The 14,465-nt window shown below is 52.3% G+C and overlaps 1 protein-coding gene across 2 annotated transcripts; it reads left to right on the top strand.

Moving 5' to 3' along the window:
• Window positions 1–675: 675 nt before the first annotated feature.
• Window positions 676–13,823, top strand: IFT46 (intraflagellar transport 46). 2 transcript variants are annotated; one of them, XM_038754035.1, is made up of 13 exons: window positions 676–866; window positions 5,105–5,201; window positions 6,137–6,216; window positions 8,294–8,419; window positions 8,629–8,738; window positions 9,107–9,181; window positions 9,267–9,360; window positions 9,485–9,613; window positions 10,417–10,532; window positions 11,416–11,482; window positions 11,617–11,677; window positions 13,213–13,298; window positions 13,519–13,823. In XM_038754035.1, exons 1-13 carry the CDS (start codon window positions 837–839, stop codon window positions 13,609–13,611), a joined length of 1,164 nt encoding a protein of 387 aa, XP_038609963.1. In that variant the 5' UTR covers window positions 676–836; the 3' UTR covers window positions 13,612–13,823. The 2 variants fall into 2 exon arrangements, with proteins under 2 accessions (XP_038609963.1, XP_038609962.1); XM_038754034.1 differs by having other exon boundaries at window positions 678–866; window positions 10,411–10,532.
• The last annotated feature ends 642 nt before the right edge of the window (window positions 13,824–14,465 follow it).

Here is a 14,465-nt window from a genome sequence, read left to right as displayed (position 1 = left end):
GTTTTGTTCTCTGTCTCCCCCTTCTAGACTGTGAGCCCACTGTTGGGTAGGGACTGTCTCTATATGTTGCCAACTTGGACTTCCAAAGCGCTTAGTCCAGTGCTCTGCACACAGTAAGCGCTCAATACGATTGATTGACTGTCTCTATATGTTGCCAACTTGTACTTCCCAAGCGCTTAGTCCAGTGCTCTGCACCCAGTAAGCGCTCAATAAATACGATTGATTGATTGACTGTCTCTATATGTTGCCAACTTGGACTTCCCAAGCGCTTAGTACAGTGCTCTGCACACAGTAATTGCTCAATAAATGCGATTGATTGAGAGCCCGTTGTTGGGTAGGGACTGTCTCAATATGTTGCCACCGACTTGTACTTCCCAAGCGCTTAGTACAGTGCTCTGCACATAGTAAGCGCTCAATAAATACGATTGAACGAATGAATGACACCAGACAAGGCCGCCCTAGGCCCTAATGTGAATGCGCTTAACGGTGGCGAAGGGGGTGGAATTCTCGCGAGAACACAGCTTGGGCTGTAATATGAATGCGCTTATCGGCGGCGGAGGGGATGCAAATTCTCGCGAGAATACAGCTTGGGCCGTAATATGAGTGCGCTTAGCGGCGGCGGAGGGGATGCAAATTCTCGCGAGAATACAGCTTGGGCAATAATATGAGTGCGCTTATCGGTGGCGGAGGGGATGGAATTCTCGCGAGAATACAGCTTAGGGGCCCGGATGTCTCGCGAGGCCTGGACCGCCTGGAGACGGTGAAGAAGGGGGTTACCCTGAGTGGAGGCATTTGATTTGGGAGGGGAAGAGCCCAGAGCTCCGGGCTTTTTCCCCATGGAGGAGACGGACTCGGAGGGGCTCCAGGTAACCGTCATCCTCTCCTGGGCCCCACACTCGGCCTGTTTGGAGGCCGGTCTTTGGACCTGCCCGGGGATGCCCTACCTGTTCCCTTGACAACTGGCGCCGTCTCCATGGCAACGAGGGGCATCCCTCCCGTAATAATAATAACAATGGCATTTATTCAGCGCTTACTATGTGCACAGCACTGTTCTAAGCGCGGGGGAGGTTCCAAGGTGATCAGGTGGCCCCACGGGGGGCTCACAGTCTTCATCCCCGTTTTACAGATGAGGTCACTGAGGCCCAGAGAAGTGAAGTGACTTGCCCCAAGTCACACAGCTGACAGTTGGCAGAGCCGGGATTTGAACCCATGACCCCTGACTCCAAAGCCTGTGCTCTTTCCACTGAGCCACAGTGCTACTCTAGTTCCCACCTGTATATCTTTACCACATACAATAAGCGCTTTATACTAATAATAATGGTATTTATTAAGCGCTTACTATGTGCAAATCATTGTTCTAAGCGCTGGGGAGGTCACAAGGTGATCAGGTTGTCCCACGGGGGGCTCACAGTCTTCATCCCCATTTTACAGATGAGGTCACTGAGGCCCAGAGAAGTGAAGTGACTTGCCCCAAGTCACACAGCGACAATTGGCAGAGCCGGGATTTGAACCCATGACCTCTGACTCCAAAGCCTGTGCTCTTTCCACTGAGCCACAGTGCTACTCTAGTTCCCACCTGTATATCTTTACCACATACAATAAGCACTTAATACTATTACTAGTCTATTATAAAAGGTTTAATAATAATAATAATAATGGTATTTATTAAGCTCTTACTATGTGCAAAGCACTGTTCTAAGCGCTGGGGAGGTTCCAAGGTGATCAGGTTGTCCCACGGGGGGCTCACAGTCTTCATCCCCATTTTACAGATGAGGTCACTGAGGCCCAGAGAAGTGAAGTAACTTGCCCCAAATCACACAGCTGACAATTGGCGGAGCAGGGATTTGAACCCATGACCTCTGACTGCAAAGTCTGTGCTCTTTTCCACTGAGCCACGCTGCTTCACTATAATAATAATAATAGCAGTGTTTGTTAAGCGCTTGCTCTGTGCCAAACCCCGCTCTAAGCGCCGGGGTAGATTGGCTCAGTGGAAAAGAGCCCGGGCTTTGGAGTCAGTGGTCATGGGTTCAAATCCCGGCTCCGCCAACTGTCAGCTGTGTGACTTTGGGCAAGCCACTTCACTTCTCCAGGCCTCAGTTACCTCATCTGTAAAAAATGGGGATTGACTGTGAGCCCCCGTGGGGCAACCTGATCACCTTGTACCCCCCCAGCGCTTAGAACAGTGCTTGGCACATGCTAAGTGCTTAATAAATGCCATTATTATTATTATCATCCCACGTAGGGCTCACAGTCTTAATCCCCCTTTTACAGATGAGGGAACTGAGACCCAGAGAAGTGAAGCGACTTGCCCAAAGTCACACAGCTGACAAGTGGTAGAGGCGGGCATCCCGCGTGGCTCAGTGGCAAGAGCCTGGGCTTGGGAGTCGGAGGACGTGGGTTCTAATCCCGACTCCACCACTTAGTCGTCTGACTTTGGGCAAGTCACTTCACATCTCTGGGCCTCAGTTCCCTCTCTCCCCCTCGTCCCCTTCTCCATCCCCCCCATCTTACCTCCTTCCCTTCCCCACAGCACCTGTATATACATATATATGTTTGTACATATTTTTTTTACTCTATTTTATTTGTACATATCTATTCTATTTATTTTATTTTGTTAGTATGTTTGGTTTTGTTCTCTGTCTCCCCCTTTCAGACTGTGAGCCCACTGTTGGGTAGGGACTGTCTCTATATGTTGCCAATTTGTACTTCCCAAGCGCTTAGTACAGTGCTCTGCACATAGAAAGCGCTCAATAAATACGATTGATGATGATGATGATGATGATGATCTGGAAAATGGGGATGAAGACTGTGAGCCCCACGTGGGACAGCCCGATCGCCTTGTATCCCCCCAGCGCTTAGAACAGTGCTTCACACATAGTAAGCGCTTAACAAATACCGTTATTATTATTATTATTCTTATTAAATGAGGGCCTTGGGGGTTTAAGGGTCGGGACTCCATCTGTCTTTGGGGCTGCCGCAGAGGGCAAGAAGAACGTGAGGAAGCCTACCCGGTACGGCGCCCAAGACCTCCACCGCCTAGACTGTAAGGTCGTTATGGGCAGGAAACGTGTCTGCTAATTCTCCTGTTTTGTACTCTCCCAAGAGCTGAGTACAGTGCTCTTCGCATAGTAAGTGCTCAATCGATGGCATTGATTGATTATCGTCTCCCCCATCCTCCCCTACCTCGCCTTCTCCTTCTCTCACGTGGGGGCAGTGAAATTCCATCACTTCTATGCAGAGAAGCAGCGTGGCTCAATGGAAAGAGCCCGGGCTTTGGAGTCAGAGGTCATGGGTTCAAATCCCGACTCTGCCACTTGTCAGCTGTGTGACTTTGGGCAAGTCACAACTTCTCCGTGCCTCAGTTCCCTCATCTGTAAAATGGGGATTAAGACTGTGAGCCCCGCGTAGGACAACCTGATCACCTTGCAACCTCCCCAGTGCTTAGAACAGTGCTTTGCACATAGTAAGCGCTTAATAAATGCCATCATTATTATTATTATTATTACAGAACAAGGATGACCGCTAGAGCCACAACCTGCGAGACCTACCCAGGCTGCGAGAAGCAGCGTGGCTTAATGGAAAGAACCCGGGCTTGGGAGTCAGAGGTCATGGGTTCTAATCTCGGCTCCGCCACTTATCAGCTGTGTGACCATGGGCAAGTCACTTCACTTCTCTGGGCCTCAGTTACCTGTAAAAGGGGGGGGTGAAGACTGTGGGACAACCTGATTACCTTGCATCTACCCCAGAGCTTAGAACGGTGCATAGCCCATAGTAAGCGCTTAACAAATACCATTATTATTATTATTACAACCAGGGTTCAAGTGCATTTGGGGGCTGGCGGGGATGTGGCGGTCACCAGCGTTGCCTTGGGTAGGAAAGAGAGAGAGAGCGAAACTGACTTCGAATCTCCTCCTAGCCATCCCCTCACCGCCCTTTTTGTGGCATTTTTCAAGAACTCACTATGTGCCAGACACTGTACTAAGCGCCGGGGTAGATACAAGATAGTATTTTAAAGCACTCCACCACTTTGCCCCCTCCTACCTCACCTCGCTTTTCTTCCACAACCCAGCCCGCACACTTCACTCCTCCAGTGCTAACCTTCTTACTGTGCCTCCATCTCTCCCGTCTCGCCGCCAACCCGTCGCCCACATCCTTCCTCTGGCCTGGAATGCCCTCCCTCCTCAAATCCGACAAACAACGACTCTCCCCACCTTCAAAGCCTTATTGAAGGCCCATCTCCTCCAAGAGACCTTCCCAGACGAAGCCCCACTTTTCCTCACCTCCCATTCCCTTCTGTGTCGCCTTGCCTTGCTCCCTTTTCCCCCTCCCAGCCTCACATCACTTATGTACAAATCCGTTATTTTATTTGTACTGATGTCTGTCTCCCCCGTTTCCAGACCATAAGCTCGTTGTGGGCAGGGAACGTGACTGTTTATTGTTGTATTGTACTCTCCCAAGTGCTTAGTACAGTGCTCGGCACACAGTAAGCACTCAGCAAATATGGGTCTCCCCCCCTCCCCCTCATCCCCCTCTCCATCCCCCCGTCTTACCTCCTTCCCTTCCCCACAGCACCTGTATATATGTATATATGGTTGTACATATTTATTACTCTATTTATTTATTTATTTATTTTACTTGTACATTTCTATCCTACTTATTTTATTTTGTTGGTATGTTTGGTTCTGTTCTCTGTCTCCCCCTTTTAGACTGTGAGCCCACTGTTGGGTAGGGACTGTCTCTATGTGATGCCAATTTGTACTTCCCAAGCGCTTAGTACAGTGCTCTGCACATAGTAAGCGCTCAATAAATACGATTGATTGATTGATTGATGGGTGATTGAATGAATGAAAGATAGTGGGTTTTGATATAGTCTCTGCCCCAAGTGGGAATCCCAGTCTTAATTCCCATTTTACAGTTGAGGTAACTGAGGCACAGAGCAGTGAAGTGACTTACCCGAGGCCACGCAGCAGGCAAGCGGCAGAGCTGGGATTAGAACTCAGATCATCTGATTCCCAATCCTGTGCTCTTTCCCCTAGACCACGCTACTGTGGGGTGGGCCTTCGGGGTGAAGTGAAAGCCGTAACCGTTTGCCCTTTGACTTTAGACCAAGGTTGTTGAAAACCAGCCCTACGACGAGAGCTTAGAGATTAATGACTCCGAAGAGGTGGCGAGTGTTTATACTCCAACCCCGCGACAACAAGGTAGGACCAAGTCTGATTCCCGCTCGGATGCCGAGAGCCGGATGCGGTCTTGGCTCTCGTTAAGACCCTGGCTTGCGGTCCTCTTTTTAGGATACCCTCTGCCACGTCAGGCTAAAATCACATCCTTGGCCGTGTCTCTGATGGAGGGTAAAGGCTGAGCCACGTGCCCTAAAGAGGCTGGGAAAGAAAAGGGTTTCCTCATTTAGCATTGGTATTGCTGCAACATCTGTTGGGAATCTGTTGCATCGAGAAGATGCAAGAATAAAATGTTCTGCTGCGATTAAACTCTTGAAATGAACCCGAGGGTTGTGCGTTCTACTTCAAAGCACTCGGGGAGACTTCTGTACCTGTGGATTACTGCCTTTTCCATTTTTTGCAAAGGGTATTTGCTTCGCCTTCACTATTTGCCTGGGTAGGTACAAGATCACCCTATTGGACAAAATCCCTACCCCACGTGGGCTTTACAATTTAACGGGGAGGGAGACCTGGTATTGAATCCCCATTTTGCAGTTGAGGAAACTGAGGCATGGAGAAGGTGAGTGACGTCACCAAGGTCACCCAGCTGGCACGGGGCAGTGCTGAGATTAGAACCCAGGTCCACCCACTAGGCAATGCTGCTTCTGCCTTTGCTTTTACCAGTCAGGCAGAAAGACTGTTTTGGTGAAATTTTCTTTTCTGTTGAGTGAATGGAAAGTAATCCTAAACATGGGATGTGATTCTATTTATTTTATTTTGTTAGTATGTTGGGTTTTCTCTGTCTCCCCCTTTTAGACTGTGAGCCCACTGTTGGGTAGGGACTGTCTCTAGATGTTGCCAACTTGTACTTCCCAAGCGCTTAGTACGGTGTTCTGCACACAGTAAGCGCTCAATAAATACGATTGATTGATTGATTGATTGAATTCCGGAGAGCTGTTAAGAATATATCTTCTCCTCAGCTCTTCCTCGGTCTGCCCGCGTCCCGGCCAGTACCCTGACTGACAACAGCAGCGATGAGTTTGAAGAGGAGATTAACAAGGTACTGGGGTGTCAGGGCCTGGCACTCTTGGCTTCCGGGGGTTTGCCTTGGGTGGCATTAGTCAGGAGGGGGATCCTGAGAATTAGGGAAAATTAGCGGCGCTGTATCCGAGGAATGACCTTTTCAGAAGAAGAAAGGAGAGCAGAAGTGCCGGGAGTTTTAGGGTGAAGAATGCCTCATCTGGACAGAGGGAAGGAGTCTCGTATCCCTGCTCGGTGGAGATCATCATCATCATCAATCGTATTTATTGAGCGCTTACTATGTGCAGAGCACTGTACTAAGCGCTTAGGAAGTACAGATTGGCAACATATAGAGACAGTCCCTACCCAACAGTGGGCTCACAGTCTAAAAGGGGGAGACAGAGAACAAAACCAAGCATACTAACAAAATAAAATAAATAGAATAGATATGTACAAATAAAATAAATAAATAGAGTAATAAATATGTACAAACATATATACATATATACAGGTGCTGTGGGAAAGGGAAGGAGGTAAGATGGGGGGATGGGGGGGGAGATGATGTCACATCCTCAATAATAATAATAATAATAGTATTTGTTAAGAGCTTACTATGTGTTCTAAGCACTGGGGTAGATATGAGGTCATCAGGTTGTCCAACGCGGGACTCACAGCCTTCATCCCCATTTTACAGATGAGGGAACTGAAGCACAGAGAAGTTAAGTGGTCACACAGCAGACAAGGGGCAGAGCCGGGATTTGAACCCGCAATCTCTGACTCCCGAGCCCGGGCTCTTCCCACTAAGCCAGGCTGCTTCTCCTTCGACTGAGAGCCCCGTGTGGAACGAAGGCTGTATCCAACCTGATTAGCTAGACGCTCCCCCAGCGCTTAGTATCAGTCAGTCAGTCGTATTTATTGAGCGCTTGCTGTGTGCAGAGGACAGTGGAAGAAAGGAAACTCCTGGAGTCTGCAGTTTAGAGGTGGAGACAGATGAAAATAAATTACAGGAAAGGGACATGGGAAGGTATGAGGATATACACATGGGTGTTGATAATGGCATTTAATAATGGCATTTATTAAGCGCTTACTATGTGCAAAGCACTGTTCTAAGCTCTGTTGGGGGAGTGGTGAATAACAAGTACGTTAGGGCTACAGATTCAAGTGCCTAGCTGATGAAGAAGGGAGGGTGACTGGGGGAAACGAGGGCCTATTTAGTGAATTTACCAAGTGACTTGTAGGGAAGCAGCGTGGCTCAGTGGAAAGAGCGTGGGCTTTGGAGTCACAGGTTACGGGTTCTAATCCCGGCTCCGCCACTTGTCAGCTGTGTGACTTTGGGCAAGTCACTTCACTTCTCTGGGCCTCAGTTCCCTCATCTGTAAAATGGGGATGAAGACCGTGAGCCCCCCGTGGGACAACCTGATCACCTTGTATCCTCCCCAGCGCTTAGAACAGTGCTTTGCACATGGTAAGCGCTTAATAAATGTCCTACTGAGAGCTCACCTCCTCCAGGAGGCCTTCCCAGACTGAGCCCCCTCCTTCCCCCCTCCCTCCTCCCCCCCGCCTTACCTCCTTCCCTTCCCCACAGCACCTGTATATATGCCTATATGTTTGTACGGATTTATTACTCTATTTATTTTACTTGTACATATTTATTCTATTTATTTTATTCTGTTAATATGTTTTGTTTTGTTCTCTGTCTCCCCCTTCTAGACTTGAGCCCACTGTTGGGTAGGGACCGTCTCTATATGTTGCCAACTTGTACTTCCCAAGCGCTTAGTACAGTGCTCTGCACACAGTCAGCGCTCAATAAATACGATTGAATGAGTGAATGAATGAATGAATGAATGAATGGAGGAGATGTGCCTTCAATAAGGCTTTGAAGGTCGGAAAAGTAATTGTCTGTCGGATATGAGGAGGGAGGACGTTCCAGATGCGCCTTCTACCGTGGAGCCGACGGGGGCAAAGCCAGTTGGGAAGCGCCGGGAGGGGGTTTCTAGCCTAGCACGGGGGCTTCAACCTGGAGCAGACGTCCGTGCGTCGGCTCCGGGAAGCCCCCGGGGGCTGTGGCAATGGACTATTTGCCCCCCGGCTCCTCCAAGGGATTGGTCATTCCGCAGGTCCCGAGGGAGGGAGTCCCCCAGCCCCCAGGCCACAGAGGCAAAGACACGGACCCCATCCCTCCCACCCCATCCCGAGGACCGCAGCGGGTGGGCTGGTACCTGGGGAGCCAGAAGCTGAGAAAGGTAGGCTGGCTGGGCGGGGGGCGTGCTGCTCGCTGCCCTGGGGCACGGGGGGAGGTCCTGGCAGCAGCTGGGCAGAGTGGAGCCGGGTTCCTCGGGGTGGGGTGCCCCTGGTTGAGGTGTGGCAGTGAACGGCCCCCGGGGTGGGCAGAAGAGAGGGAGGGGAGGGGGGTTGGGGGACCCGACCCCCTTCCCCGACCCCCCCGCCCCAGGAGAAGAAGGTGATGACCCAGCGGGGATTTAGCGACGACGAAGACGAAGACTCATCCGAGACCGACTCGGACTCGGACGACGACGACGAACACGGGGCCCCGCTGGAGGGGTGAGCGCAGGCTTCCGCTTCCCTCCCCTCTCTTCCTTCCCTGCCTTCCCAGCTTCCCTTCCCTCCTTCCCCCTTTCGCTGACAGGGAAATCTGGGCTTTGGTCTACACACGCACACGCTCTCTTGCTCTCCCTCTGTGCCCTGGCATCATCTCTTTGAAATCCCAGCTGTCCCCAGTGCTTGGGGCCTCTGCCATCGGCCGGTCCTGCCACTTTTCCGGCCCTGGCATTGCCTGGAAATAGTTCCGGCTCCACGTGACTCGCCCCCGACCCCAGCGGAGCCGGTCCAGGGTGGCCACTTGGGCCCCGTGTGGCGGCGTTCTGCCCGTCCCTTGCTTGCCTGGACGTGACGCGTACCTCTTTCCGCAGGGCCTATGACCCAGCTGACTACGAGCACCTGCCCGTCTCCACCGAGGTGAAAGAGCTCTTCCAGTACATCACCCGGTGAGTCTTGGGGGGACTCCCTCGCCCCCGTCCCCTCCGGGCTGCGGACCCTCCGCCTCCTCACCTTCTGCTGGACTTCTCCCAGGTACACGCCCCAGCTGGTCGACCTGGACCACAAACTGAAACCCTTCATTCCAGACTTCATCCCGGCCGTCGGGGACATTGACGCCTTCCTGAAGGTACGGCCCGGCCCCCGATCCCGGCCCGGCGGTGCCAGTGGCTCCTAGTAGGGAAGGGACGGGCGCATCCCTTTCCCTCTGGCCCGTTGGGCGACGCCAGGGGTGCCCGCTCCGCGCCCTCCAGGTCCCGCGGCCCGACGGGAAGCCGGACAACCTCGGCCTGCTGGTTTTGGACGAGCCGTCTACCAAGCAGTCGGACCCCACCGTGCTGTCCCTCTGGCTGACGGAAAACTCAAAGCAGCACACCACCACGGTAATAATAATAATAAAAATAATAATAATAATGATGATGATGGCATTTGTTAAGCGCTTACTACATGCAGAGCACCGTTCTAAGCGCTGGGGAGGATACAAGGTGATCAGGTTGTCCCACGTGGGGCTCACAGTCTTCATCCCCATTTTCCAGATGAGGTCACTGAGGCACAGAGAAGTGACAATTGGCAGAGCTGGGATTTGAACCCACGACCTCCGACTCCAAAGCCCGGGCTCTTTCCACTAAGCCACTCCGCTTCTCTTGATTTAGCAGTAGTACTGGTGGTATTGTTAAGCACTCTGTGCCAAGCCTTCATCATCATCATCAATCGTATTTATTGAGCGCTCACTGTGTGCAGAGCACTGTACTAAGCGCTTGGGAAGTACAAATTGGCAACATATAGAGACAGTCCCTACCCAACAGTGGGCTCACAGTCTAAAAGGGGGAGACAAAACCAAACATACTAACAAAATAAAATAAATAGAATAGATATGTACAAGTAAAATAAATAGAGTAATAAATATGTACAAACATATATACAGGTGCTGTGGGGAAGGGAAGGAGGTAAGATGGGGGGGATGGAGATGGGGAGAGTAAGCCTTGTGACAAGCAGTGGGGTAGCTACGCTGTAAATCGACAAGGCAACCCCTGTGCCACCGGGACACTCAGGCCGAGGGGAGGGGAGGAAAGGTATTTCATCCGCAATTTTGCGATGTGGAAACCGAGGCCCAGAGAAGTTACGTGACTGGTCACGGGTCACACAGGAGTAGAAGCCGGTGTCCCCTTCCTCTCCCCAGCAACAGGTGAAAGTGAAGAGCTTGGAAGACCCGGAGAAGAACCCCAAAGCCATCGACATGTGGATCGAGAGCATCAGCGAGCTGCACCGCTTCAAACCCCCTGCTACGGTGCACTATACCAGGTGTGGGCATCTCCTCCGCCCTCCCGCCTCTCAGCCCGGGCCTGCGGAAACAGGTCTGCCCATCCCCGTCTCGCCTTGTCGCCTTTGCGGAGGGTTGTTTTTTTTTTTATGGTCTCCGTTAAGCGCAACGTGCCAGGCTGTGCTAAGTGCCGGGGTCGATATAATCGGGATGGACACGGTCCCTGCCCCACGTGGGGCTCAGGGTCTTCATCCCCACTTTACGGATGTACCTCACTGTACCTCGCTCTCGCCTGTCCCGCCATCGACCCCCGGCCCACGTCATCCCCCGGGCCTGGAATGCCCTCCCTCTGCCCATCCGCCAAGCTAGCTCTCTTCCTCCCTTCAAGGCCCTGCTGAGAGCTCACCTCCTCCAGGAGGCCTTCCCAGACTGAGCCCCTTCTTTCCTCTCCCCCTCGTCCCCCTCTCCATCCCCCCGTCTTACCTCCTTCCCTTCCCCACAGCGCCTGTATATATGTATATATGGTTGTACATATTTATTTATTACTCTATTTATTTATTTATTTATTTATTTATTTTACTTGTACATTTCTATCCTACTTATTTTATTTTGTTGGTATGTTTGGTTCTGTTCTCTGTCTCCCCCTTTTAGACTGTGAGCCCACTGTTGGGTAGGGACTGTCTCTATGTGATGCCAATTTGTACTTCCCAAGCGCTTAGTACAGTGCTCTGCACATAGTAAGCGCTCAATAAATACAATTGATTGATTGATTGATTTACGGATGAGGGAACGGAAACAGGGAGAAGTCGGAGCTGGAATGAGAACCCAGGTCCTTCTGGTTGCCAGGGCCGTGCCCTGCCTGCTCGGGAGGTGGGATCAGGGTGGGGAAGGGGGCTGCCCTGAGGTCTGTCTTTACCCCCGCAGGCCCATGCCCGACATCGACACGCTGATGCAGGAGTGGTGCCCGGAATTTGAGGAGCTCCTGGGCAAGGTGGGTGGGAGACTGGAGGAGCTGGCGCCTGGCAGGCCCCTTGAAGGCACGGGTGCCGTCTGAGCCCTCGAGTGGGCCGGTGGGCGGGAGATGGGGCGCTTGGGTCTCGCCCTTGACCCGGGCCTCACGTTCAGGTGAACCTGCCCACCGCTGACATCGACTGCAGCCTGGCGGAGTACGTCGACATGATCTGTGGTGAGCCGCCCTGCCCTGCCGCACCTCCCGATCCCCCCCTACGAGCCCCAAGCTGGCAAATTGTTGCCAATTTGTACTTCCCAAGCGCTTAGTACAGTGCTCTGCACATAGTAAGCGCTCAATAAATACGATTGATTGATTGATTGAGCAGTCATCCCCTGAGCAGACAGTGCCACCCCCTCTCCCCCGGTGACCCAGCTCTGCTGGACTAGTCAGCCCCCAAACTGGCAATAATAATAATCATTGCGGTATTTGTTAAATTCTCATTACGTGCCAAGCCTCGTGTTTACTCAGTCCCTGCCCTACGTGGGGCTCACAGTCTAAAAGGGAAGGGGAATGTGTTCGGAATCCCCAGTTTACAGATGAGGGACCCAAACAATATGTCTGTACATATTTTTTTACTCTTATTTTATTTGTACATATCTGTTCTATTTATTTTATTTTGTTAGTATGTTTGGTTTTGTTCTCTGTCTCCCCCTTTTAGACTGTGAGCCCACTGTTGGGTAGGGACTGTCTCTATATGTTGCCAATTTGTACTTCCCAAGCGCTTAGTACAGTGCTCTGCACATAGTAAGCGCTCAATAAATACGATTGATGATGATGATGATGACCCAGAGAAGTTAAATGACTCGCCTAAAGTCACACAGTGGAGAAGTGAGAAGCAGTGTGGCCCAGGGAAAAGAGCACAGACCTCAGAGAGTCAGGTCCTGGGTTCCAGTCCCGGCTCTGCCACTTGTCTGCTGCGTGACCTTGGGCAAGTCACTTCTCTGGGTCTCAGTTTCCTCTCCTGTAAAATGGGGATTAAATCCTACTCCCCGCGTACCTAGACCGAGCCCCAGGTGGTGCAGGGACTGTGTCTGACTTGAGTAATCTTTGAATAGAAGACCGAAGGGCTGAATTTCCGTTAGCCTGCAGAATCAGATCCAGGGCAGATTTCACTGCAGATTATGTTGCCTTCAGATTGCCCTCCTTTTTGATGGGTTTAGAGAAAATGTCATTTGAGGGATAAATCCCAGCGAATATATTTTTATGGATTGGGGAGAACATCATATTCGGGGTGGATCCCAGTGAACATAGCAGTGTAGCAGTGTCTCAAGGGTAGGGTACCACGGCGCCGCCAATTGTCAGCTGTGTGACTTTGGGCAAGTCGCTTCACTTCTCTGGGCCTCAGTTCCCTCATCTGTAAAATGGGGATGAAGACTGTGAGCCCCCGTGGGACGACCTGAGCACCTTGTAACCTCCCCAGCGCTTAGAACGGTGCTTGGCACATGGTAAGGGCTTAATAAGTGCCATCATTATTATTATTATTATTATCGTCTCCAGCGTTTAGTACAGCTCTTGACACTCAGAAAGCGTTCAACAGATACCATTAAAAAAAACGGTGGCGGAGCCGGGATTAGAACCCAGGTCCTCTGACCCTCAGGCCTCTGCTCTTCCCACGGTCCTCGCTGCCCCCCTAGGGGAAGGGTCCCAATCCGAATGTCCGTTCCAAGCGTTCGGTTCCGCCCTGCCCATTGGGATAACCTCCCTTCCAGCCATCCTGGACATCCCCGTCTACAAGAGTCGGATCCAGTCTCTCCACCTGCTTTTCTCCCTCTACTCCGAGTTCAAGAATTCCCAGGTAGGTCTCCCTGGGCCAGAGTGCAGACCGCCGCCCGCCCGGGTCCCTGCAGGGCCAGGGACTGCAGAGGAGCTCAAAACCGAACGGCCAGGGCCGGCTGCGTGGCAGGGAATGTGGGGAATGGGAGCGGGAGGGGGGCACCTGGGAAGGAGCTGGAGATGACGTGTGGGTCTGGGAAGGGCTCCTGTCTGAGCATCCGTCCCCTCGGTCTTCCCCTCAGCACTTCAAAGCCCTGGCCGAAGGGAAGAAAGCCCCTTCCCCTCCGTCCACCACCCCCTCCCAGGCCGGTGACGAGATGGCGAGCTTCACCTGAGCCCCCGCGTCTTCGCCCGGGACCCCCAGAGCGATGCCTCCACACCGGGGTCGGCCTCGGGCCAGGGAGAGAGCCGCCCCCGGCCTTCACCCTCTCCCCTCCCGGCCCGGAGCTCTCCTCCTGCCCCGGACTGGGTTTCCCCGGTGTCCGGTACCGATCCCGCGGGTGGACGTCTGGATCGGTAGCCAGGGGACCGAGAGTCGGGGCCCAACCCACCCGCCCGGGCAGCCGGATGAAAATCTAAATAAAACATCGCGCAGAAGAAGCGACCGCCTGTACGGAGAGGCCACCTGAGCTCGGGATAGAGGCGGGAATGGGGGCAAGGAGGATAAGCCGGCGGATGGGGCCCAGAAACAGCCGGAGATGGGGCGGTAGGGGCCGAGAGCAAGGATCTCTCCGATCTACCGTCCCCTCTCACCGGGGTGGGTCGGCCCCTGGGCACTCCAGCCTCCAGGAAGGAAGGATGTTGGGTAGGGACTGTCTCCAGATATTGCCAATTTGTACTTCGCAAGCGCTTAGTACAGTGCTCTGCACATAGTATGCGCTCAATAAATACGATTGATGATGAAGGATGGGATGGGCAGGGGAGGTGGAGGGCAAAACCCAGATGGGAGAAAGGGAGACAACACGTGTGCACCTCCAGGCAAAGAAGTGTGGAAAGAGCTGGGATTCTTCATTATAATAATAATAATGGTATTTAAGCGCTTACTATGTACAAAGCACTGTTCTAAGCACTGGGGGCATACAAGGTGATCAGGTTGCCCCACGTGGGGCTCACAGTCTTCATCCCCATTTTCCAGATGAGGGAACTGAGGCCCAGAGAAGTGAAGTGACTTGCCCAAAGTCACACAGCT

The sequence above is a fragment of the Tachyglossus aculeatus genome, chromosome 11 (assembly GCF_015852505.1).
Source record: "Tachyglossus aculeatus isolate mTacAcu1 chromosome 11, mTacAcu1.pri, whole genome shotgun sequence".
Lineage (NCBI taxonomy): Eukaryota > Metazoa > Chordata > Mammalia > Monotremata > Tachyglossidae > Tachyglossus > Tachyglossus aculeatus.
The sequence above is the reverse complement of the archived record's forward strand: the minus strand, read 5'-3'. Positions and strand labels throughout refer to the sequence as shown.